Source organism: Sinohyriopsis cumingii, chromosome 4, assembly GCF_028554795.1.
Source record: "Sinohyriopsis cumingii isolate HCF-2022 chromosome 4, ASM2855479v2, whole genome shotgun sequence".
Classification (NCBI taxonomy): Eukaryota; Metazoa; Mollusca; class Bivalvia; order Unionida; family Unionidae; genus Sinohyriopsis; species Sinohyriopsis cumingii.
In genome coordinates this window covers 94971012-94997730 of record NC_142964.1, presented here as the reverse complement: position 1 = coordinate 94997730, position 26719 = coordinate 94971012, and the positions used below count along the sequence as shown (strand labels likewise).

At 34.1% G+C, this 26719-nt stretch overlaps 1 protein-coding gene across 2 annotated transcripts in view; it reads right to left on the bottom strand.

The window, feature by feature from the left end:
- LOC149801707 (3-hydroxy-3-methylglutaryl-coenzyme A reductase-like) overlaps window positions 1–26719 on the bottom strand; it is an 82569-nt gene that overhangs the window by 33004 nt on the left and 22846 nt on the right. For both annotated transcript variants that reach the window (XM_089955986.1, XM_089955987.1), the window contains exons 8-13: window positions 26423–26545; window positions 19119–19267; window positions 12172–12368; window positions 4897–5087; window positions 2358–2473; window positions 592–670 (exon numbers count right to left, since the gene is read on the bottom strand). In XM_089955986.1, the coding sequence (XP_089812112.1) occupies window positions 592–670; window positions 2358–2473; window positions 4897–5087; window positions 12172–12368; window positions 19119–19267; window positions 26423–26545 (855 nt within the window). The remainder of the gene's footprint in view (window positions 1–591; window positions 671–2357; window positions 2474–4896; window positions 5088–12171; window positions 12369–19118; window positions 19268–26422; window positions 26546–26719) is intronic.

Here is a 26719-nt window from a genome sequence, read left to right as displayed (position 1 = left end):
GACTAATCATGTATTGGTCATGGATATCACAGGTCCATCCTGAACTTCAGGCTAATAATAAATTTAGTGAGTTTGCTCAAGTCAATGACGGATCTCAATTTTAAATTTTGTAACCAGAAAAAGTTTGGGATAGAAACTATAGCAATAAAAATAAATGTCCTATGTCAAAATTAAATATAAATTGCAATGCATTCCTTGGAAGCACTGTTCACATTTGCAAGTGAAAGTTTAATTTGGTTACATCCAGGACACATGGCCATGTAATGGGAATAAGGGGAGTTAATCTGTAAGAGTTTCTTCCCTGGGTTTAAATGACATCTAGCTGGAAGGACCTCTTTTTACCTTTTAGTGAGGGCTAGATTCAGAGGTAACAGAAAGGAATTTCCTAATGTCAGTGTGATTGGTAATGTGTGAAAACAGGAAAAAGATCAGGGAGTTGTGGTATGACAATTAAAACCAACCAACAAACAAACATGTATTCTATATCACAGTTTTCCAAATTTTCATAATTTCTTATTTGGGCAAAGACTACAAAATAAAATGCAAAGACTACAAAATAAAATTTCATAGAACAAATATATAAAAACTTACATATTTATAGTCATAACTTGTGTATGGAAGCAAATCCATAGCTGTTGTATCTGATATTGCACTTGACACCAAAAGTCTCCTGTAAAAAAAAAAAAAAAAAACCATTTTTTAAGTATTATATACAACATGAGGTCAAGCAGTTGGCCATGAAATCTGGATCTGTAGAATGCTTTCTGCAGAAATTCTTCCAATGTTATTGACTGCATTTGTGACAAGTAGCTGTTTCAAGGTTTATAAGTTCGTCTATTTGTGAAAGATCAGCAGCCCTTATAAAAGGCTTTTGAGACTGGATGGTTTTTGTCAAAGTTGGTCTAATTCTGTCCAGACTGTTTCTTGAGGTAAAATTATTTAAATATTTGTTTCATTTTTAATAAAAGATCATCTTTGTTGACTGATCAGCATTATTTGCATACACATGAAAGTCTGTTATGTCATTGTTTCATAGCAATTACTAAGAAATTATTAAAAGATATTTCTATTTTTTTTAAAGTTCTTAACAGTACCAAAATTTTAATGTCCAGACCATCATCATGTAGATCAAGTTGAAAGCCTTGCACACCAGAATGCTTTTTGTTCTATTTGCATAAATTATGATGAGCATTTATATGAAGCAATTTCAAGGTTTTTCTGGGGGGTTTTTTTTGTAATGATGGATATATTCCAGTCATCAGCATCATTTTTATCAATTTAAAAGTCATTCATGCCTTGATGCTTTCTGTTAGATTTGGTTAAATGTATTTGAGCAGTTTTTAAGACAATGTTATTTAAAGGATTCTCAAGTTTAGCAATGGCTGGAATATTTGCCAGCAGATCAGTATCATTTGTATAAATAAGAAAGTCCTTTATACCAGACTTCTTTATTTTTTGGAATTTTGAGATGTTCTTTAAAGATTTTTCCATATATAGTAATGGCAGTCATATTTGGTCATAGATTGGCATCATGTGTACAAACTTTGAAGTACTTCACACCCAAAATATTTTCTCTAAAATCTGGTCAAATTTTTAGGAAAAAGATGTTGAATGGCTTTTCAAATTTTATGGCAGATAGCCACCATTTATAAAAACTTGAAAGACCTCCATGCCAGGATGCTGCCTGCCAAGTCTGACTGAAACTGGTTTAGTGGTTTTTGAGTAAAGCTAAAAATGACAACTGTTGGTGGATGCCTAACAGATGCAAGTAAATACCACAAGTTCCCTTTGCGTTATGGCCAGTAGAGCTAAAAAGGATAGAGAAATGTAAAAGAAAACATCATCGTCCACAAAAAAGGCAATTTACTCTGCAAATTTATCTGCATGAACTGAAGGAGTTATTATATTCTGGGTGATTCAAAGAAGCTTAAGTTTGCATTAACCTCTAAAAGCTCAATAATTTGGAAGGGACAAGGATCATTTATATAGATGGGATAAAGCTCATTTATTTGGAAGGGATAAAGCTCATTTATTTGGAAGGTATTAAGCTCATTTATATGGAAGGGATAAAGCTCATTTATTCGGAAGGTATTAAGCTCTATTATATGGAAGGGATAAAGCTCATTTATATGGAAGCGATAAAACTCATTCATATGGAAGGGATATAGCTCATTTATATGGAAGGGATAAAACTCATTATATGGAAGGGATAATGCTCATTTATTTGGAAGCGATAAAGCTCTTTTATATGGAAGGGATAAAGCTTATTTATTTGGAAGAAAGAAAGTTAACTAAACATCCATCATTTCTTGTAATAAGAAACAAAGATTATTTAACTGTCTCCTGAAATTAAGTACCTTATTGCAATGCCTCGTTCATAATTCTGTAAAATTCCTTCTAGCTTGTAGGCAGGAATGTGTTTGGCTTTCACCAGGCTGAGGATCTCGTCATCTGACAATGCTGATGCCCCATCCTGTCAAACAACAAAAACAATACTAATTTCAAACAAACCATTTATTTCCTCTTCTGATAATAAATTATGACTGATTTAACAAAAGTGAAAATGAAGTGAAATAGATCTAATTTATAACCTACAGGCATTAAAATACCTTTTCAAGTTGTATAATTCAACAGGAAATGGAAACCATTTCAATTACCATATATATTCACTTAATAGTTGAGACCAACTGCAAAAATTCAGATTCAGATCTACTAATGCATAACATTTCTACAGCTCTACCAATGCATAACATTTCTACAGATCTACCAATGCATAACATTTCTACAGATCTACCTGTGAACATTTTGTTAAAAGTAATCAGCAGAACAAACAAGACACTGATCTGCTGGTGCATTATGCAATGGCAGATCAAGTTTTGTTGTTTGCAGTTGGACTTTGTTTGTGAGTATATGTGGTAATGCCAGGGTTTTAATTATCTTGTCTATTCCTATCCTTGTAGAGATACAAAAAATGTAATATTTAAAAATATTTTAAAATCATACTTTTATTCTGGCTACTTTCTAGATCTTTTTGCTATTATTTTATCACCTTTTCTAATACCTTTTGTTGAAACCTGAAAAAATTGTGTGTTGCTATGTTTTCATTCTGTGCAAAAATTTCAGCAACATTTATCAAAGACAATTTTATTTAAGTAATAGTTGAAATTATGGCTCCTGAACCTCATAAATAAATAAAAACTATACATCAAATTAAGCAATAAGGAAATGAAAGGAGCACAAATCATGAACTTACAGTTTTAAGTAATGAAATAGTTAGAAATAGTTTTAACAATGCTGTTAACTAACACTTTCTAAAGAGCAAGAAAAGTGCTTCAGTTATTGATGAATGTACAAGATTTTTTCAAACATCCAGAAACTAAATCGGACCTCAAATAGGAAAAAGAAATTCTCAACATGAATGATGCTCTACTGTGTAAAAAGAATTTCTAAGAATTCAAGATAGTACCATATGTTCCTTTTAACAGCTGAGTGCTAAAACCCTCAGAGATATTCTTCAGCGATAACAAGATTGTTTGAAAATTACCTGCTGTGGTATACATATGTCAGATTCAAACCATTTCTGTTCAAGTTTGGTTTGGGTTTTGTCAGCTTAATGCCAATTTTTTGTACATGATAGGCTAAACATGGTGTTGGAAGAATGCGGTGAAAACTCTAATAAGAACCACCTACAAACAGAATACTACTGGCAAGACCTGTCACATACCTACATTGGCAGAGCCAAGACTAAAAAGCTACATGGACAGCAGCGAGACATCAGTGATCTGTAAAAGTGCCATAGATTATCTGGCCACCCATTTGCATTTCTGACAAAACAGACATTATTGTGAGTCTTTTTGTGAAAATGCCACGTCAATATGACAACAGTAAGATGTTCAAGACAGTTGTTGAGGCAGTCATACTGGATGTATGATTGGTACCATTGTCGTTTAGGATGATCTAGGTATCATAAGAAGTCAATTGGTGAAACCCCATGTTGATTTGTCTTTCTGTTTTCATGAAGTAACAAAAACAAAACTTTCAAGATGGCTACCATAGTATGGCTATATTGGATGTCTGGTTCACACCATTTCCAATTAAGACCAACTAGACATTGTAAGAAGTCTTCTGATGAAAGTACAATGCTGACCTGACCAGCCATCAAGAAGAAATTGCCATGACATGATGGTCAGTGTGGAGGCAATACTGACAGTCTGATTGACAACATTTTCATTTACATTCAGTGAAACATTCAGTGAAAACTCCAAGCTGACATGACCATTAATTCAGGAAAAGCAGTGACAAGATTTATAAAGACTGCCACTACAGTAGCTATACTGAATGTTCTGAACTGTATCATTTTCATTTAAGACCAACTATACATCATAGAAGTCCTTAGTAAATAATCGATGTCAATATGACTTGTATAGGAATAGTAATAACAACAAAATTTTCAAAATGGCATTAAAAGTGGACAAAAGAATGGAACTATTTATATTTAGGAACTGACTAGACATCACAAGCGATCTTTCAGTGTAAACACTATGCTGATATGACCATCCATTTAATAGGAGCAGTGATAACAAGGCTTTTAAGATGGCTGCTGTGTCAGCCATATTAGACATCAGACTGGTGCCAATATCGTTTAGGATCAACTAGACCATGGGATGAAGGTGTGTATATAGGTAGTTTAGGAGAAGTAGCAATAACAAATTTATGCTAACGGGTTGATGTATGACGGACAAACAATCTATCACATAAGCTTTTCTGGTATATGATTAGTAGAACTAGAAATAATTTGAGCACACAACAATTATTTACTGGAATCAAAGTTGCATGTCATGCAAAATGATTGCTGTAAATGCAGCTAGTGTTATATACAGCCTTTCAATTACTTACATCAGATTTGAGAATAGTCAGGCACTCCGAGAGCGGCCTGGGTGCCTTCAATGTTTTAAAGGGAGGGAACTCTGTCTGGCAGGACTCGGTTTGTGTCTCCTTGGTATTGACATCAAGGTCTGAGTCTTCATCTGAGTCTCCCACAATAAAATTGGTCTCATGGTCATCAACTGTATCACATTCTTTATGTTCTATAAAAGAAAGGGCTCTCTTTGAGAATCATTCATTTTACTGTTTTCTATGAAAAATTATAGCAATATCAAGCATAAAGGAGTAGAGAAATAACTGTCTTAATTCTGTGCAATTATAAACTATCCTAAGCATGAAGGAAGGTATATGCATCAAATTTTACATTTTTGTTCTGGTTATGACTAAACATTCGCATGTCTAAGAAATGTATGATTTAAAATTTAGTTTCTTCTGTTTAATTATTTTTCTGCATTCTTCTGAAGTCAACATTCTGTTTATTCACCATGACATTATGTTTATATTTTAGCAGTAATTACCAGTGTTTTCTCCAGGTTCCTAAGACAGATGGAATTTCACCCTCTGACATTTTATTTGTGTTGGGTGGATTTGTAATTTTTTTTTGTGGGGGGGCAATTTCACTAGACTGGCAGACCAATATTATCTTACCCAACTCATATAGTAATAACTTTCAATAAACAGAAAAAAACTCCAATTTCAAAGTATTCTCCAGCAATTTCTCCCTAAATAATTACATTCAAAATAGCAGCTTTTGTTGTGTATATTTTGTGCTTGACTTTTGTAAGTGATTAAGGACAGAGTTTTGTGTAAACCTGATTTTGGTCAGGTTTGTAAGTTATAAATAAGTTGTTTACTGATATCTGCATTCAAGGAATACGCTTATTTACAAATTATAACTTCTGGAAGTGAATTTGTGACCCACATCCTGGTCATTTTCTTGTGTCTTAAGTCACGTGAAATTAGTATATAAGGATGTGGTAAACAAAATTATATTCTTTACCCTTTTAAGTTCAGTCTGTGGAATCATTTACTGTTGTGATCAGATATGATTTGAGAGGAATCATTTTATTTAAATTATTCCTTGTATTCTTGACTTTTTGAGCTAAAGCACTAATTTGGGATTATTGTGAATTCATTCAAAGACAATATGGATTATATTATTGTCATACATCATGACTGTTGGCACATCAACATATTCAAGACTACTGGTACACTGGTACATTCAATACTGGAATTCAATCCGAACACTCTATACTTTCGGACTTGTGACAGAACTTTTAAGACTACTTGGGACTTAATTCACTGTACTATAAGTTCCTCTAAGTTTTCACTTTGTATTCTAGGGAAATAAATTTATTTGTTGATTTTACAAAACTTGTTGGTTTTGCTTCTTTCTGTTACTTAGTTTAACACCATAGAGTCGTAACACTTCACAATAGGTCCTAAGTGCTTGTTGGGTAACTATATGTTTTAAAGAACTTAAATGTCTTGCTAGACTTGATGTCCTAAATTTGTGCAACCTTCACTAATTGTGAAACATCTTTCTTTACCAGCCTTGTCACACATCAAACATTTCATATCCAGTTTCTGATCAACAATTAAGAGCTATGGGCTAACTTTCAACCAAATATCCTGAAATCACTCATTTCAGAACACTCTGATGTTGATGGACCCCCATTATTTTATAACCATCTTCACTATCACTAAAGTTTTTCAAATTAGTAAGTAAGGCTGACATGTCTACAACAAATCATAACTTTTACATGACAACTGGAACATGAAATAATTCCATGTAATGATTAATCCATTTAAATGCCAAAACTGGCAATTTGTGTCAAAATGGTTATTTTCATTAAATATATTGATAGGAAAAGTAGTTTCTTCTTAATTAATTCTACAAAATGTATTTTCCACAATAATTTAGATTATTTGATAGGACTAGTTACCTGTTTACGTTAGCTTCCACTCAAATTTTTAGCGAACAAAGACCTTCGAAACCACAGCAAGACATGCTGTATTACAGATTATTATATGCTCATTTTTTTTCTCCATTAACATTACATTGTCAGAATCATTCAGTATTTTACAATATTGCACACCTTCATATTACACTCACGCGCAGGACATGTGTGCCCAAAAGTGCATTAGAAACTACTCTGTAAACAAATCATGTACTCTTGTGTAGCAGACGCTTTATGTTTTGGTTGATTAAATTTGTTTCTGAATGAACTAAAGCAGATGTTTTGTGGACTGCCACATACCAGCTGCTTTGCTATATTCAACGTTTTTTGATACAATGTTTCGGATTTTGGCGATAGATGCCAAATTTAACAAAACTGCTTGGTACCTACAAATAACATGCAAGTTATAAAGGCATAAACTGTCTCCTTTACTGGTAATAAGAATGGCAAAAAATATACTAAAAGTTTTACATTCTGAATTTCCTCAAAAGGTACTTCTTTAGTTCTGCAAATCCGAATTACATGAGCCATGTCATGAGTTCTCAAGCATGATAAAAAAATTCAAAATTGTACTGTAATTTTGACTATATTCTAAGTGCAATTACATCCTCCTTACTGCACTCAAAATGAAATTAACATTAAATTCAATAGCATCTTTTTGATAATTGCAATTGAAACACTTCATATATTTCCCACATTATGATTTCAAATAGTCAATGACAGAATAAACACACTTGCAGATGTAAACACGCTTCTCCTGCGCTGCTTCAATCCGATGTATTTCATGTAAAATTTGCACAGATGAATCCAGTCCATAATCACGAAATTTCGTAACTTATGTCTAGTGTACGACAAGTTCAAATTTATCTGGGAGGAGTTAAGTGCGCATTAATAATGTTGTTGTTGTGTAATGATGAATCTGCACTTGTGTATTTAGTTTGGAATATGGCAGACATTCATTTACGTTGTTTCTTGTAGTGTATTTTGTTTATATAATTAAGCAAATATTAGAATAAGAAAGTGAGCATATAATAAAAAGGTTACTGCATTTGTATGGGAAAATATGAACTCGTTTTGTCAGATGGATATACTGCACTCCCAAGGTCGTGCAGTATTCCATCCAAAAAACTCGTTCATATTTTCCCATACAAATGCAGTAACCTATAAATATGTACCAACTCATGGTTCTAATACTCTAATGATTCCATAAGTGACAATGTTAAGATTAAAGCAAGAAAAAGACTTGAACTTCCATATCCAGCTGAAAAGTCCCTTAAACATTGGTTGGTTGTATCAAAGTTACAAAATGTGTATTCCATGACTACACTGTTTAGAACCTCAGACTACCACAATATTACCTCAAAGACAAAGCAGAACAAGCAAATACAGTCACCTAGAATATACAAGAGAAAATTTACCGCCATTTTGTTAATTTTCTATCAACATAATTCATGAACAGTTCAGATATAAGGAAGTCAGTTTACATTAACTCCAATGCAAAAATAATATGTGGGGCTTAACTTCATTTAACGGGATTGGTCAGAGTCTTGGGTCTTGCACCTAGCAACAGTAGTCATCTCAAAAGTTACTTCATAGTATAATAATTAGTGAAGATCTACCATGATGGTAGGAGATCTTACGCACACATGATGGCCAGATTTCAGTACACTGCTTCCAATTCAATTTTGGATATCAATGTGACTTAAATTTGGCAACTGGCAGTTGGATGAGTCTGCCAGAGACCATGTTCTTACAAGGCTCACTTTTAAGACACTTGTTTTGAGCTGTTCATTATTACATCAGTTCTACCATAGTGTAGAAAAAAGCACAGAGAACAGGTCACATGTAGCATTCTGTTTACCACCAACAAAAACAATTATGAAATACTTCCAAACTGGAGATCATTTGCCTTGCTAACTTTCAGCCATTTGGAGTAATACATGGATACAAAGTTAAATCATTTATCATGTGCTTTTATTGGTTGTTTCAATGGAAAGCAGGTTTTGTAAATGTAAACAGTGACAGCCTTTTTATGAAGCATACAATAAAAAGTCTGATTTTACCCAATGACATAATGCTAATCAGAATACTTCTACAAATTTCAGGGGAACCCTGATGACCAAGTGGTCTAAAGTACTCATCTTTACTGATCACTGCCATCTTACCTCTCTCTCTAGTCTCAAGCTAGGCCAATGAGTGTATTTGAGAAAGCTGCCAACAGCTTCGCATGTGTCAGTGGTTCTTACTGGGATTTTCTCCCAGGCTTTTCCTCCACCAGTTACTGGCTGCCATGTATAACCTATCTTGCACTAAGAAATGGCATTAAACCCAAAACAACAACAGCATATTTCATTATTTCATGTGCAATTAATAAAATACTTTCTGTTATTGATATCCAAGGCAAACATCACATTTCATAGATTCTAAGTAAATCCATATTTAAAAAACTCTTAAAAGAATAATAATGAACATTCCTTACATCAAGGAATATGTGCCATGAAAAAACATTCCACATTTCATGGATTATATGTGCCATGAATAAACATTCCACATTTCAAGAATTATATGTGAGATATAAATATTCCACATGTCAATGATTATATGTGCCATGAATAAATGTTCCACATTTCAAGGATTATATGTGAGATATAAACATCCCACTTCTCAAGGATTATATGTGCCATGAATAAATGTTCCACATTTCAATGATTATATGTGCCATGAATAAATGTTCCACAATTCAAGGATTATATGTGAGATATAAACATTCCACTTCTCAAGGATTATATGTGCCATGAATAAATGTTCCACATTTCAAGGATTATATGTGAGATATAAACATTCCACAGTTCAAGGATTATATGTGCCATGAATAAATGTTCCACATTTCAAGGATTATATGTGAGATATAAACATTCCACAGTTCATGGATTATATGTGCCATGAATAAACATTCCATATTTCAAGGATTATATGTGCCATAAATAAATGTTCCACATTTCATGGATTATATGTGCCACGAATAAACATTCCATATTTCAAGGATTATATGTGAGATATAAACATTCCACTTCTCAAGGATTATATGTGCCATGAATAAATGTTCCACATTTTAAGGATTATATGTGAGATATAAACATTCCACAGTTCAAGGATTATATGTGCCATGAATAAACATTCCATATTTCAAGGATTATATGTGAGATATAAACATTCCACAGTTCAAGGATTATATGTGCCATGAATAAATGTTACACATTTCAAGGATTATATGTGAGATATAAACATTCCACATGTCAAAAATTATATGTACCATGAATAAACATACCACATTTCATGGAATACATGTGCCATGAATAAACATTCCACATTTCAAGGATTATATGCGAGATATAAACATTCCATATTTCAAGGATTATATGTGCCATGAATAAATGTTCCACAATTCAAGGATTATATGTGAGATATAAACATTCCACATTTCAAGGATTATATGTGCCATGAATAAATGTTCCACATTTCAAGGATTATATGTGCCATGAATAAACGTTCCACAATTCAAGCATTATATGTAAGATATAAACATTCCATATTTCAAGGATTATATGTGCCATGAATAAATGTTCCACAATTCAAGGATTATATGTGCCATGAATAAACGTTCCACAATTCAAGCATTATATGTGAGATATAAACATTCCATATTTCAAGGATTATATGTAACATGAATAATAATGAACATTACATATTGTCATGTACTTCATATATCCATCCATTTGCGAGAAGCAGAGGTAAAAATATTTTAAATGACCACTATGGTGGACTACTGAACGTCAGTTGGCATCATTTTCATTTAGGACCAACTAGACACCATAAGAACTCTTCTGTTGAAAATCTCATATCAAAATGATGAGGTGTAACAATAACAAGATTTTCAGATAAGCGACTTTTTAATTTAGGACCAAGAAGACATTACAATAAGTGCTGATATGGCTTTACACATCTTTGGAGTAACAATAGCAAGATTTTCAAGATGGCTGGCATGGTGGCCATGTTGGATATCAGATGTGCATTATTTGCATTTAGGACCAATCAGACATCAGAAAAAGTCGTCTGGTGAAAGCACAATGTTGATATAGTCAGTCATGTAGGAGAAGTAACAATATTATTATTTAACAAGATCACATTTAGGGAAACCACACTGGAAGTCCAATTGGCATCATTTTCATGAACAACTAGATATCATGAGAGGTTCCTCAGTGAAAAACCCATGCTTATATGATAATCCATTCAGGAGAAGTAGTGATTCAAAGATTTTCAAAATGGCCACTGTGGCGGTAATAGAGGATATCTGAGCAGAACTATCTTCTGGTAGAACAAACTAGACATCATAAAGAAGTCTTTTAGTAAAAAGCCCATGATAACATAACCATCCATTCAGAAGTACTGGTAAAAATATTCTCATTATGGCCACAGTAGCAGCCATATTGGATGTACATGCAGCACCATTTTCATTTAAGACTAACAAGACATTTAAAAAAACCCGGGAGCAGAAATAGCAAAATCAAGATTTCCAAGACAGTTGTTGTGATGGCCATAGTAGATATCAAATAAGCACCATTTTCATTTTCTGTTTAGGACCAATAAGACAGTAAAAGTCTTTCCATTCAGGAGCTAATGAAAACAAGTTTTCTCCCTATGGGTGGCTTGGTGGCCATATTGGACATATCAGCACCATCTTCATTTTGGACCAACATTAAGCTAAAGTCCCATGTTGATATGACTATCCATCCAGGAGGAGCAGATACAAGAAGATTTTCAAGAAGGCCACTATGGTGGTTATACTGGACATTGGATCAGGACCATTTTCACTTAGGGCCAAATAGACCTCACCTTTCAATGAAAACCTAAGCTGATATGACCATATTTTTTTTTTGAGAAGTAGAGATAGCCTAATTTTTAAGATAGCTGCTGTGGAAGCCAAACTAGATTTCAGAGTGATGCCATTTTTATTCTGGGGCAACAAGACCATGCAATGAATGTGTTGGTAAATTTTTCCGGCAATCTTTCAAATAGTTCAGGAGGAGTGGCAATAACAAACTTGTGCTAATAGACAGATCGACCAAAGACCAACCCATAACCTCCTCTGACCAGTAGAGCTAATAAAAAGGTAAACATGACCTTTTATCCGTGTTCATCAGGTCAGAGCTAATTATAATTTGATAGTCAATTCTGCATAAAAGCAAAGATAGGCAGGACTATATAATGCCCCATTTTCTTTAAAAAGTTAATGGATAAAATATGAAAAGACTAATAACATATATACCATTTTCAAATTCCACTGATTTCTTGCCATCACTGGTACAACTCTGCTTAGACTGCAATGTATCAGTCATCATATTCTGCATGGCTAGCTGCTGTTTAACTTCCGATTCTACATCTCCATCGAAGAAAAGGTACTTGACCATTAGAGCTACTCCAAGGAAAAATGTCAATCCATAGTCTACATTGGCTGTAAGGAATCTGTAACAGAGAAAAAATACTGGGATCACATGTGGTTGCATAGCTGCCAACACCAGAGTGATAAAATACTGACCGATTTTTACAATTTAATGCATATCTAACTATTTACAACATCTATAAAACCATCAGTAAAGTAACCTACTTAATTATTTAATGTCAAAGATGCATGTGTTGCACTCTTGCACCTTATGAATGGGTCCCCTCTTCCATTCGGGTGATTATTCAGAAGGTGCAAGAATGCAACACACACTTCAACACTGGCTGTTTATAGGAGTTTTTTCCATACGTATTTTTCAATCATTATCAATTCCAATGTAACATCTTTCACTGATGACCTAAACTCTGTGATTTTTTTTTACTGAACTGTTTTCCTTCTAGCACACTAGTAATAATCAGCAGCAACACTTTTGATCTACCAAATTTTGATCAAATTTCATCAAGGTTTTCTCTGGCATTTATAAACATTGCAAATTCAGGCTGAGATGTTGATGAAGCAGCAAGCTGATGTTTATTAGCTTTTTCAAGCTATTTTATGTCATTGGTGCCCCCATGCCCAATAGCAAAATGACAATTATGCAATTTGAAAACACAAGGTTTTCTTCATTACTAGATGGTTTCACAAATCTAAACAGGATGACAAAATTGTCCTTCCAGTTCTGTTTTCTTTACTTTGCTGGAGAAAATTCTGAATCTTCTGCTGTCCTTTGTGACATGATTAAAAGTTGAATACTACGAAGAAGAGATACATTGATAGCAGCAACTGTTTGCGTAATCCAATATGGTGGGTCAAGATTGGCATAGCCTCGATTTCGAACGAACCAATGGTATTTTAGAATTCATATCCCTATATCCATGCAATACATTTGCTCTCAGAATGGAACCTGGTGCCCGCTATAAACAGAAAATTGCAAGGAAATTTTTAATCTAATTTTTGTTAGTAAAAAACAGATTTTAACAAGAAAAACAAGCAGCCATATTTGGGTCCAAAATACCGGGACATATATGGAAAAAATGGGACACTTGGCAGCTCTGTGGTTGGTAAGGTTTAATGATCTGTTGCTAGGAAGATTTTGAAGTAGAAAGATAAATCTGCTGATTTAAATTCCTTGCGAAGTGTTCAAACAATGTAAAACATTTGCTTTCTCATACTGAAACATTTTCAAAATATAAATATGTGCACCAAATAATGTCAAACAATTTATTATACTCAACGTCACACAACTGATTATGCTTAAACAACAACAACACCATCAAGCATCATTTTTTTGAGGGAGGTACATTCAACCTTACGTAACAATCTATCTTTGACATTTCTGGAGGGGCCCCCAGTGGCAGAGTGGTCTAAAGCGCTCTCCGTTACAGATCACTACCATCTCACCTCTGTCTGCATGGGTTCGAGTCCAGGATTCGGCTAATGTGGGTATGTGAGAAAGCTTGCCAGTAGCTTCTTGTGGGTCGGTGGTTCTTCCTGGGGTTTTCCTGGGCTCTTCCTCCACCATTAATACTGGCCGTGTGCTGAAAAATGGCGTTAAACCCCACAACAAATGACATTTCTGGAAAAGGTCATAAACCACTTTGTTTATTGATCTGAAAAACAAACCCACTCCATGTTAATTTTTCTTTCAGCATAACTGCTTAAATAATGGACTTACTGACTGACTGGTGTTTACAAGTGCATCTGCACATGAAAAACTATAAAGTACACAAATGAACAGATACACTGGTTCCCTTCTGGAAAAGTCAATCACAAGAGAAATCACATTTGCCCAAAATCAAACTTATGCATTTCTATCATTTTAACACCCTCATCAGAGGTCATCCCATCTTTTCATTCCAGATGCTGTGACATCAGATGCGAATGATCAATGTATATATACATATACAGTGTTCAGGACTATCCAAAGTAATGCACACTTGAGGCTTAACCTCATTTCAATGGCCAGATATCCACTCCACAGGTGTATTGTTCAATCTCAAAATACCAACATTTATATTCAGTCTTCTTGTTCATTATTGTGATAACTGTCATTTTACCCCATGCTTCAGATGGCAAGGAAAGGTAATTTTTAATGTCCAAAAAACTTGGGGAAAAAGAAAATAATTCTTAACAAAACTGTCTGAACACAAAAGGCTGGGTGGTTGCAATACAGATAAAATAATACCATTATATATATATGCATACACCATTTCCAAACAGAAAATTACATAAAACAGCAGTTTGTCAATATCAGTAAAGTAATAGTTCATCTGTCTGAACTGCCATACACAGTCATCACACTGTGCAAAAGATTAAACAATTTCCAGGAAGCTAGAAAGAGACTAATGCTTCATAAACAGGGATGGTCCTGGCTTTTAAAAAGCTGTCGCCAAAAAAATCGCCAACCTCAATATTTTGTCGCCAATTTTCAAAAAGTGTCGCCAAAACAAGTAGTGTACATTTTTCCAAGTGTTAAAATTTAGTCTATTAATGTAACAGGCAATGAAAATTACAAAAGATGGGTTAGCTAATACTTTAATTACAACAAGCATTAACAAAATGTTACAAAGTGTTACATGATCTGTCGCGATTTTAGGACTGCCCACTTGTTGAATGCAGTTTCAAAGTCTAATTTTTCACATCTGTACATGCTGATTCTCATTAAATTCTCAAGAGATGAGATGCAGAGCTTATTTCTGATGTCAGTTTTTATGAGGTTCATCTTACTGAATCCACGTTCACAGTCTACAGTGCTGACAGGTGAAACCAGTAGCTATCAGCAGCCCCACCCCACCCCCCACCCCTTTATGGCTAGCTTCACAAAGCTTGTAGTGAATTGCTTCCTAAATCCCAAGAATGATCACTGAATGCTGTATAAATTTTCTCGACAAGCAAAATAGGATCTCCATTCCCATGAATGAAACTTACACGAGTCAACACCTGGCAATATTGGACCGTATATATAAGCATAAATTCACACCCAATTTAGGGATTCTTTCACTCCTGTGTTTTGAGAAATAAATAATTATTATAAATTATGCAAAACTGTTTGGTTTTTTTGTGCTATTTCTTGTTGCGGAGTTAAAGTCTCTGCAGCCGTAACACAGAATTGATGGCAAAAGGAAAAGATCAATGAGTAAAATGCTGCACTGGCGACAGATATAATTGTGATTGAGATTTTTTCCATATGCTTTGTATTTATACACAGTGGGTACTTCAAACGTTATCGGTTTTCTATAAAGGTTCAGCGAAACTATTGTATTGGTATATGTAAAAAAAAAAAAAAAAACCCACAGAAGGATTAGCCATACAATTAATTGTATCTGTTCTATTCGCGTCTTCAGAAGTCGGTCAGTTGTAGGTATAGTGTGGTAGCATGATTGACTATCGCAGCATACAGTACTCAGCCCAGATGTCAGCATAAGCAGATTATGATGTAACAATGCACTGTAAAGATGGGGTCGTCAATACGAACAAAGGATTGTTTGTGTAACAGATTGATTCTAATGCATTGCTTAGTCAAGTTTGTGGCTTCCTTTCGTTCTCCCGTTTAATTTATCCAGTCCAAATCCATGATTGTATGTACAAATTAAATAACCAAAAAGTATGTCGCCAAAAAAATCGCCAGATGGGATATTTTTGTCGCCAATAAGGGAAAAAAATCGCAATTTGCAACACTGGTGAAGCCCAGGACGATCCCTGATAAAATTTCTAAGATATATTTCTCTCTAGTTCAAATTTCCTCTGTGATAGTTTCAAGTATGAAATTCTGTGAAGGGCACTGCCATTTTTAAAAATTCATAATTAACCAATCATTGTTTGGGTGGTGTATGTGTGTCTGTCTGTGTGCGTTGGATTTTTAACATAGCTTTTTAAAAAAAGCTAGTCATATCGCTACGATGAATGCAGTGTGAAAGTTTATAGTGATGTCTAGCACTGGAACATCATGCCACAGACACGTAGCATCATTTCCCACACATTCACATTAACCTGACATCAGGCCAACCAGACCTAGCTCTAACCTCTTAATTCTGAGCGCCAAGCAAGGCAGCTGTTAGCACCATTTTGTATGCATCTTTGTTATGACTCAGCCAAGGTTTGAACCTGTGACCACCCACATCCAAGGTGGATGCTCTAACCATTATGCCATAGAGCGGTCTTATCTGGGTAGTAATGAACCATTAATAAAGCAGTACATGCTATGAACATGAGGTATGAGTATTGCTGAAGATGTGATGTGATTTTGATTTTTAACGAAGCATTTAAAAAAATTTCAGTCATATCGCTATGATGTCTGCAGTGTGGCAGTTTATAGTGATGTCTAGCACTGGGGCATCATGCCGCAGACATGTAGCATGATGTCCCACCCTGTCACATTATCCTGACACCAGGCCGACTAGTCGTAACACTAACACTAACCTCTTAATGCTGAACGCCAAGTGAGGCAGCTGTTAGTACCATTTTTGTAAGTCTTTGGTATGACTCGGCTGGGGATCGAACCCACTATTGCTGAAGAAGTGTCTACATCAGGATGAACATTATTCGCATTTTAAGTATCAATGTTGCATTATTTTTCTCTCTGAATAACGAAGAAACAGATCTCTGTGATAAATATATAAAACTAACATTAAGTACATAAACAGAGCAGCAGAACATTAATTTGACTGATGAGGACAGGATCTTAAAACATCCTAAATTTTAGGCAAATGTAAAGATAAATGTTACATGAAGTTAGTAATCTGCTAAACCAATTTTCTTGGAATGATTAACAATATTTCACTAATGCATCCAATGAATACTCTGCATAAGGCTTTTTATGATAAATAGCAAGGAATAGTGCAATTTGGGAAGGACCAAACATCTTAAGCTGATGATGAGTCATAAATAGTTTAAATTATTTTCTACATTTAATAAAATTATATCAGGAAGTTTTATCAATTTATCTTTTGAGAAAATGCTGTGCTTAATTTAAAGACAGCAACCAATCGAATTTTCTACTGGACTGTATCCATTGATAAATGTTAACTTGAAAACAAGACTCAGAATTGATGCTCTACTGTATGTTTTTTTTTCTTTCTTCAGAAATCTAAAATAACACCATTTATTTTATTTAATTACTGAGTGTTGAAACCATCTCTGAAATTTTTGAGCAATAACAAGATTTTCAAGAGGACCATCATGGTGGCAATACTGGATGTCAGACTGGCATATTTTTCTTCTAGGACCATCCAGAAAACCTAATGCCATTTAGGACCAACCAGACATTAAAAAATCTTTTGGTAAAAACCCAATGTTGATATGACCACCTGTTCAGGAGGAGTAGTGATAAATCTTTTCAAAATGGCTGCCTGGGTGGCTGTACTTTTGTTAGATTGGCACCTTTACATTTAGGACCAATTAAACATCATAGATGTTTATTTTTGTGGCAACCACTTGTTAATTTGACCATCCATTCAGGAGTAGTGATAACAATATTTTCTAGACGGTTACTGTTGAAGCTATATTACACCATTTTCATTAAGACCGACTTGACTTTGCGATAAATGTGTTGAAAGTTTTATGGCAATCCTCCAAGTAATTTAGGAGTAGTGGCGATAACTATTTCAAATGGACCGATGGACAGTTCATCACACATGCCCTTATGGTCTATGACCAGTTGAGTTAATAATACTTATATATGAAATAAATCTTTGGACTTTAATTTTTCCATATGATGTAAATATAAAACAATGGTGGATAATCATAAAAGGGAAATTCCTGACAGTCTCTTAATTGCAGCATACATAATCATGGTTTTTCAAATACCGTTATGTTGTATTGAACCAAATTACTCTTCTGTTTCATCATCCAAACCGTATTTAGTGTGTCCAAAAGTTAGGATCAAGAACAAAATTACCAACCACAATTAAACATGAGTTCAAAAATGCAGTGTTCTGAGAAAACAAAATGTGTGTAAAGAAACTTGGGGTCTCCAAAGATTTAAGGCAGGGGTCTCAAATTCAAACCATCCTGAGGGCCACATGAGGGCATTTTTGATGGCCCAAGGGCTGCACCACCTTTGTTGTCTCTCATGACACCTTGTGACGCCAATCATTTTGCAGGCCACAGGATACAGCTTGGCGGGCTGCAGCACCCATGGGCTGAGTATTTGAGACCCCTGATTTAAGGTAATGAGAGTAATGTAACAGGAATTTGAACTTGTGTCAGGGCTCTCTCATTGATGGGGCTGGAGAAGAAAGTGTCCTGGCTAGGCATGAACTGACAACAGCCTTATTTTCAATTATCTTCCAATTTCAATTACTTACAAAGTTAAGTGTGCACAATCACCTGGTTAGTTTTATGGACAATGTTGTAGGGGAAACAAATGTGAGATATTCCTGCATGTAATCATGCTATTAAAGATTTATTTTTCAATTTATTGCTATAGCACCAACAAAAAAAAAATGAATCTAATACATTGGATCATGACCTAACCAAATGAATGTAAGCCCAGACTACAACTTTGAACATTATTAATCTCATGTATGAAAGCTGCATCTGACCAAATGAGTATGCACAGAACAATTAATGTAAAATCATCATCAAATGTAAAATATGGGTTGTACTCTTTCTTTGCAAATAGAGCTATCACACATGGACTTACCATATCTTCTGTAAAATTATTTTAAAATAGTTAATGATGCTATCAACACCACTGGAAACAAAATAACTGTCTTGTCTAACAATGCAGGCAAGGAAGAAAAGAATGTGGATTTATTTAAGAAGCAACCTACTTAGTGAGGTAGAATTGCCAGAGAGCTGTATCTGGTTCCTTGTAGGCACCATCCACCATTTTAAAGATATCTGAACTCAGTGGCAATGCCTCATCTCCATTTGAAGCTGTCAGGCGACTGTAGATGTGTACAAGGGCAAGCCCTGCAGACTGAAATGTTTTTTTTCATGAGAATGAAAAAGTATACATAATGATGAATTATATATTGTAACTCTTAAAACTGAACAAAGAAACAAAACAGGGATTACCAAGAAAAGTTTCAGAGAATAGTATGCTTTGCCTACAAAATTAGCTATGATGTATGTTATAAACTCTATAAACAATGAACTTTAGACTATTTGCAATTTGTTTCTAATGCAGAGCAAAAAATAATGTAAACAAAATTATTAATGCCAAAGCACCTCTAGGTCAGTATACCTCTCCCTTGACAATTCATGTACAATGGGATCTAAGAATACTGACCACAACATAAATAACTTACTGAAGGACTTGTCAAAAATTAATTAACAGAAGGACATAGAGTGTGAAAGGAGGAAGGGCACAGTTTAAGAGGATAAATCCTTTTTGAATAATTGCATTGGGAATAATTGCCAATAAATAGCATTTATAATGAAGTTCTTCCCTTTATAGTAAAAATTCATCTTTTCTTTCTCATATAACCAATCTCTGAATGATTATTTAAAATATTACTCAAGTGGTTTCAACATGCATTGCATGTACCAGCAAAATCACTGCATATTACATCACTAACTTTTTACAACATTCTAGTGTTACTGTAGATTCATAATAAGTGTTATAACGTAGTTTTAAACAAAATCAGTCATATCACTACGACGTCTCTAGTGTTACAGTTTATAGTGATGTCTAGCACAGGGGCATTATGCCACAGACATGTAGTATCATGTCCCACCCAGTCACATTATCCTGACACCAGGCTGACCAGTCCTAACGCTAACCTCTTAATGCAGAGTGCCTAGCAAGGCAGCTGTTAGTACCATTTTTATAAGTCTTTGGTATGACTAGGCCAAGGAGATACAGAATAAAACAAGATTCTTTATTTTAAAAAGTGACACTAATTTAGAAGAACAATATCGAAACCCAATTTTTTAAAAAAAACTGTTGTATATCTAAAATACTTATGCTGTGACATCATTGCAAGTTATAACAAAATTTCTGCTCACCCTTGATCAAACCACTAAGTGTCAATTATGTAATTTTATCTTCACTACAAATGTGGAAACTCACTTTTCCATAATGAATCCTATCTGAGAAACAAAGCTTTCATGAACATAGTATGCCTTTTGCTGGTTCCTTTGCTAGCATTGATCACATATGTGAATGAGTATGACATGATAAACTACTGATTAATCTTATTTTTTCCCTCAAAAACATATCATACTGAAAGCTCGATTGTAATCAGCATTTATAACATAGTTTGGAGACAATTTTAATGTAGTTTTGATTAATTATTAAAAAGCAATTTTACTGATCTCATGGTTCCCATACTTTTCTAATGATAAATTTCCAGGTCCTTTTCAGGGTTTTTCCAGGATGAAATTAATTTTTTCAAGGTTCACATATTACCATTACTGAATGGAATAAAAGAACATTTTAGATTGTAAAACATGCATTTTCTAAATCTAAAGATGTTTCTCTTTCAAGACTCTCCAAAACATCAATGTCAGAAAAGATGATTGTGTACAAAACCACAAAATGTATCACATGAAACAAGTTTGATTATATTTATACAAATTGGCATGTAAAGTCATTTCAATATACAGAATAAAAATTCTAACTTTATTTTGCTGACCTGCATTATGTTGCTACATGGAAACAATAAAATGAACATAAATTAGTTTTGTTTCCTTTCAAACCTATAATTCTAAAGAATTATATATATATATATATATATATATATATATATATATATATATATATATATATATATACACACACACACATATATATATATATATACACACACACACAGTAGTCCCCCTCTTATAAGGCCACCCCTAATGCAGCAGGGAAGTGGCCTTATAATGAGGGTGGCCTTTCTAGAGGGGGATGACAAATGTGAATAGTAAATACATATGAAGAAAGTCACAAATACATTTAATTCTAAAACATTTAATATTTTCATTAAAAAATCACATGCATGTTGTGAAATAAATGTAAAACAAACTGTATCATCATTTTCAAAAGAATGCTATGAATAACCATTGATATAGTTTTAAAACTGTCTTTATAATTATGTTACAGATCACATCATCTGTCACTTTGTTGGTAACAGTCTAAAACACAAACCAGTCTCGTCGCAATTAAAAATATCCTTGCTGTCATATCCCCTGCATATATCGTTTAGTCTTTTGTTCCAATCTTCGACAACTTCATTATTAACATCAGCTAATTCTCCACTAAGGACAGAACACTTAATATTGTGCCGCACTTGAAATCTGTGCAACCATCCGTTACTTGTGGTAAAGTCGTCACATCCCAATTCAACTGACAAAATTGTTGCTTTTTCTTGTCATTCAAATCAGAATACAAATGTCTCCTTGCTCAAACAATCTTCCTTTCTTTGTCCATTTCACCTTCCCACTTCAGCAGAATTGTTTCCTTATCTTTCACGATATTGTTCATCTGAGTCTTTCCAACATCAGTTTTCTGCAAGGATCGTCAACCCCCCCCCCCCCTTTCAGTCAGGTGAATTAATTTCACTTTCTCTTCTACACTAAGAATTTTTCTTTTCCTCAACATGTTGATCTTTTTGCAGTAAGTTATTCATGTTGCCAACTACAATACTGATAAAACAATTTTGTATGCATCTAAACAAATTGCCATGTGTTTTTAAAGGAAGTGATCTTGTCACGTGATTCGTTAGTCGCAGTCTGGTACCCTATTGTTTTTATACATTTCTTTACACTAAGTGAGAGAAGCCAAAACGGCTTCGATATGTACCATTAACATCACGCAGATTTGACCTAAAGACCTTCAAAATTATATCCTGTTGTATAAACAAGGACTGAATTTTCTGTAAAATCAATTTGTCTTCTTGTAATTCATTAAACCAGTCCCCAAGCCTGTAATGATACAGGGGCTAGTATCGTCTTTTAATATTAATACAAGGAATGACAATTTCTCATTTCAGCTCTAAGATTCAACAATTTGGACTACAACTTTGGCTTAAAATGAATAGCAGTACGTTTTCAAATCCGGGTTTCCTCTGAATACTCTCAACCCATTTTTCTAGTATCGTTTTTTAATATTAATACAAGGAATGACAACTTCTCATTTCAGCTCTGAGATTCAACAATTTGGACTACAACTTTGGCTTAAAATGAATAGCAGTGCATTTTCTAATACGGGTTTCCTCTGAATATTCCCACCCTATTTTTCTAGTATCGTTTTTTAATATATAATATAAGGAATGACAATTTCTCATTTCAGCTCTAAGATTCAACAATTTGGACTACAACTTTGGCTTAAAATGAATAGCAGTACCTTTTCAAATCTGGGTTTCCTCTGAATATTCCCACCCTATTTTTCTAGTATCGTTTTTTAATATATAATACAAGGAATGACAATTTCTCATTTCAGCTCTGAGATTCAACAATTTGGACTACAACTTTGGCTTAAAATAAATAGCAGTACGTTTTCAAATCTGGGTTTCCTCTGAATATTCCCACCCCATTTTTCTAGTATCGTCTTTTAATATTAATACAAGGAACAACAATTTCTCATTTCAGCTCGGAGATTCAACAATTTGGACTACAACTTTGGCTTAAAATGAATAGCAGTGCATTTTCTAATCCAGGTTTCCTCTGAATACTCTCACCCCATTTTTCTAGTATCGTCTTTTCATATTAATACAAGGAATGACAATTTCTCATTTCAGCTCTGAGATTCAACAATTTGGACTACAACTTTGGCTTAAAATGAATAGCAGTACGTTTTCAAATCCGGGTTTCCTCTGAATATTCCCACCCCATTTTTCTAGTATCGTCTTTTAATATTAATACAAGGAACAACAATTTCTCATTTCAGCTCTGAGATTCAACAATTTGGACTACAACTTTGGCTTAAAATGAATAGCGGTGCATTTTCTAATACGGGTTTCCTCTGAATACTCTCACCCCATTTTTCTAGTATCGTTTTTTAATATTAATACAAGGAACAACAATTTCTCATTTCAGCTCTGAGATTCAACAATTTGGACTACAACTTTGGCTTAAAATGAATAGCAGTGCATTTTCTAATCCAGGTTTCCTCTGAATACTCTCACTCCATTTTTCTAGTATCATTTTTTAATATTAATACAAGGAACAACAATTTCTCATTGCAGCTCTAAGATTCAACAATTTGGACTACAACTTTGGCTTAAAATGAATAGCAGTATGTTTTCAAATCTGGGTTTCCTCTGAATACTCTCACCCCATTTTTCTAGTATCGTTTTTTTAATATTAATACAAGGAACAACAATTTCTCATTTCAGCTCTGAGATTCAACAATTTGGACTACAACTTTGGCTTAAATCGAATAGCGGTGCATTTTCTAATACGGGTTTCCTCTGAATATTCTCACCCCATTTTTCATATTTGGAACAACAATTTCTCATTTCAGCTCTGAGATTCAACAATTTGGACTACAACTTTGGCTTAAAATGAATAGCAGTACGTTTTCAAATCTGGGTTTCTCTGAATATTCCCACCCCATTTTTCTAGTATCGTCTTTTAATATTAATACAAGGAACAACAATTTCTCATTTCAGCTCTGAGATTCAACAATATGGACTACAACTTTGGCTTAAAATGAATAGCAGTGCATTTTCTAATCCAGGTTTCCTCTGAATACTCTCACCCCATTTTTCTAGTATCGTCTTTTAATATTAATACAAGGAATGACAATTTCTCATTTCAGCTCTAAGATTCAACAATTTGGACTACAACTTTGGCTTAAAATGAATAGCAGTACGTTTTCAAATCCGGGTTTCCTCTGAATACTCCCACCCTATTTTTCTAGTATCGTTTTTTAATATATAATACAAGGAATGACAATTTCTCATTTCAGCTCTGAGATTCAACAATTTGGACTACAACTTTGGCTTAAAATGAATAGCAGTAGGTTTTCAAATCTGGGTTTCCTCTGAATATTCCCACCCCATTTTTCTAGTATCGTCTTTTAATATTAATACAAGGAACAACAATTTCTCATTTCAGCTCTAAGATTCAACAATTTGGACTAAAACTTTGGCTTAAAATGAATAGCAGTGCATTTTCTAATCCAGGTTTCCTCTGAATACTCTCACCCCATTTTTCTAGTATCGTTTTTTAATATATAATACAAGGAATGACAATTTCTCATTTCAGCTCTAAGATTCAACAATTTGGACTACAACTTTGGCTTAAAATGAATAGCAGTACGTTTTCAAATCCGGGTTTCCTCTGAATATTCCCACCCCATTTTTCTAGTATCGTCTTTTAATATTAATACAAGGAATGACAACTTCTCATTTCAGCTCTTAGATTCAACAATTTGGACTACAACTTTGGCTTAAAATGAATAGCAGTACGTTTTCAAATCCGGGTTTCCTCTGAATATTCCCACCCCATTTTTCTAGTATCGTCTTTTAATATTAATACAAGGAACAACAATTTCTCATTTCAGCTCTGAGATTCAACAATTTGGACTACAACTTTGGCTTAAATCGAATAGCGGTGCATTTTCAAATCTGGGTTTCCTCTGAATACTCTCACCCCATTTTTCATATTTGGACATTTAGGTTGGGGTGTGGGGTCATTGCAATTGCATATTTAAAATTTGGAATTTTCAGCCACCGTGCTTAGCAACATATGGTAGTCGCTTACCAGTGGGCCTAGCAAATCTAAACTTATGTTATATCAACTCATACCTGCACGAAATCGATAGGAAAATTTATTTTCTCTGAAATGGCAAGTATTATAAAAGTTATGTCTTTAATCCACTGGCAGACTAGACGAAGCTATGGCATAGATGAAACCTGACCATGTACTCACCATTTGCATTACTAGTCACATGACTTCACAAGTCTCAAACAACATCGGAAGCCCAATAGTCACGTGATATAAACAAAAAACTCCTTTTTAATGGTGTTGTACAGAAATTAAAGTATATTAAATGAAAGTCTGATACTTTTTGAAAAAACCAGCAATCTGGCCAGTCTGATTTATCAAGCAGAGAGTACATTTCAACAAAACTCCAGAAGTTGTTCTTGGAGTATATAAATATGGAGAATTTTGTGTTCTTTCGTTTTCGTATTTTTATTACAACCAGCATACGACTTTCATTTAATATTATTATTTTTTTCTCTCAACATTTGAAAATGTGGGTTGTTAGTTTTGTGTACTCATACGACTAGCAAGGCAAATCGTGAGTACCAGGTAACAGTTCATCAATGCTGTAGTTTTATCTTGTCTTTCAGCAGATTAGAGACATAACGATTTTAATAGTCACAATTTCTGAGAAAATGAGTAATTTTCATATTGATTTCATGCATGTACCACTCCGTCTAACAATGTTTAAAGTTTGCTAGTAAGTAAGCGGCTACACATTGCCATGACCATGCTGGCATCTTGTGATGCTAGACTGGTTTTCATACCTTCTATGTAATGAAAGACACGAATATCAAGCTGAGTTTGAAGATATAAGTCAACCAGACAAATCTAATCCACTGAGCATTTGGATTCACTCAGCATATATGTTTATTGCAAGCACCCAAATGATCCATACTGCACCCTCCAAATATGTAATGAAAGACACGAATATCAAGCTGAGTTTGAAGATATAAGTCAACCAGACAAATCTAATCCACTGAGCATTTGGATTCACTCAGCATATATGTTTATTGCAAGCACCCAAATGATCCATACTGCACCCTCCAAATATTCTGGTTAGAGCTTGATAAATTTAACTCACGATCAGTTTAGTTACGACTCAATTATGTGATTGTTTTGGGCGTCAACTGGTGGTGGAAAATTCCCAGGTTTTTCCTGACTTTTCATCAATATTTGTGAAATTCAAGGACTTTTCATGGTTGGGAAAAAAAAGTTATCATTTCTCCGGACTTTTTCCAGATTTCCCAGCAGCGTGGGAACCCTGTGAGCTATTAACAGTCATAAAAATTTTAAACTAAAAATAAACAAATTAGAGTACCAGTTCACATGCCCTTATAAAATATACACATTCATGGACATCAAATATATGATAATCTCTAGCCAGCTCATTTCAAAGAGTATTTAAAAAATAACTTAATGAAGAGTGAAATACCATTATTATTTTGACCCTCTGTGTAACAGGATTTGGCTTCTTTGATTCCTTTTCCTCATGTAGAACTTTGGCAAGGTGCTGTAGGTTTCCAAAAGGGTAAGCATGTCCCTTCTCCCTCGATAGCTGTAGATTACAATTTAACAATAATTTGATTTTAATCCCAAGATTACAAACATATTCTGAGCACAAAATGAAACTAGGGCTATAATAAACCAAAGCAAGAATCAACCAATATCTTTTAAGCTTAAAAATAAAGGCTGTATAGTTTCACAGAATCCCTCCATCCTACCCCATTTA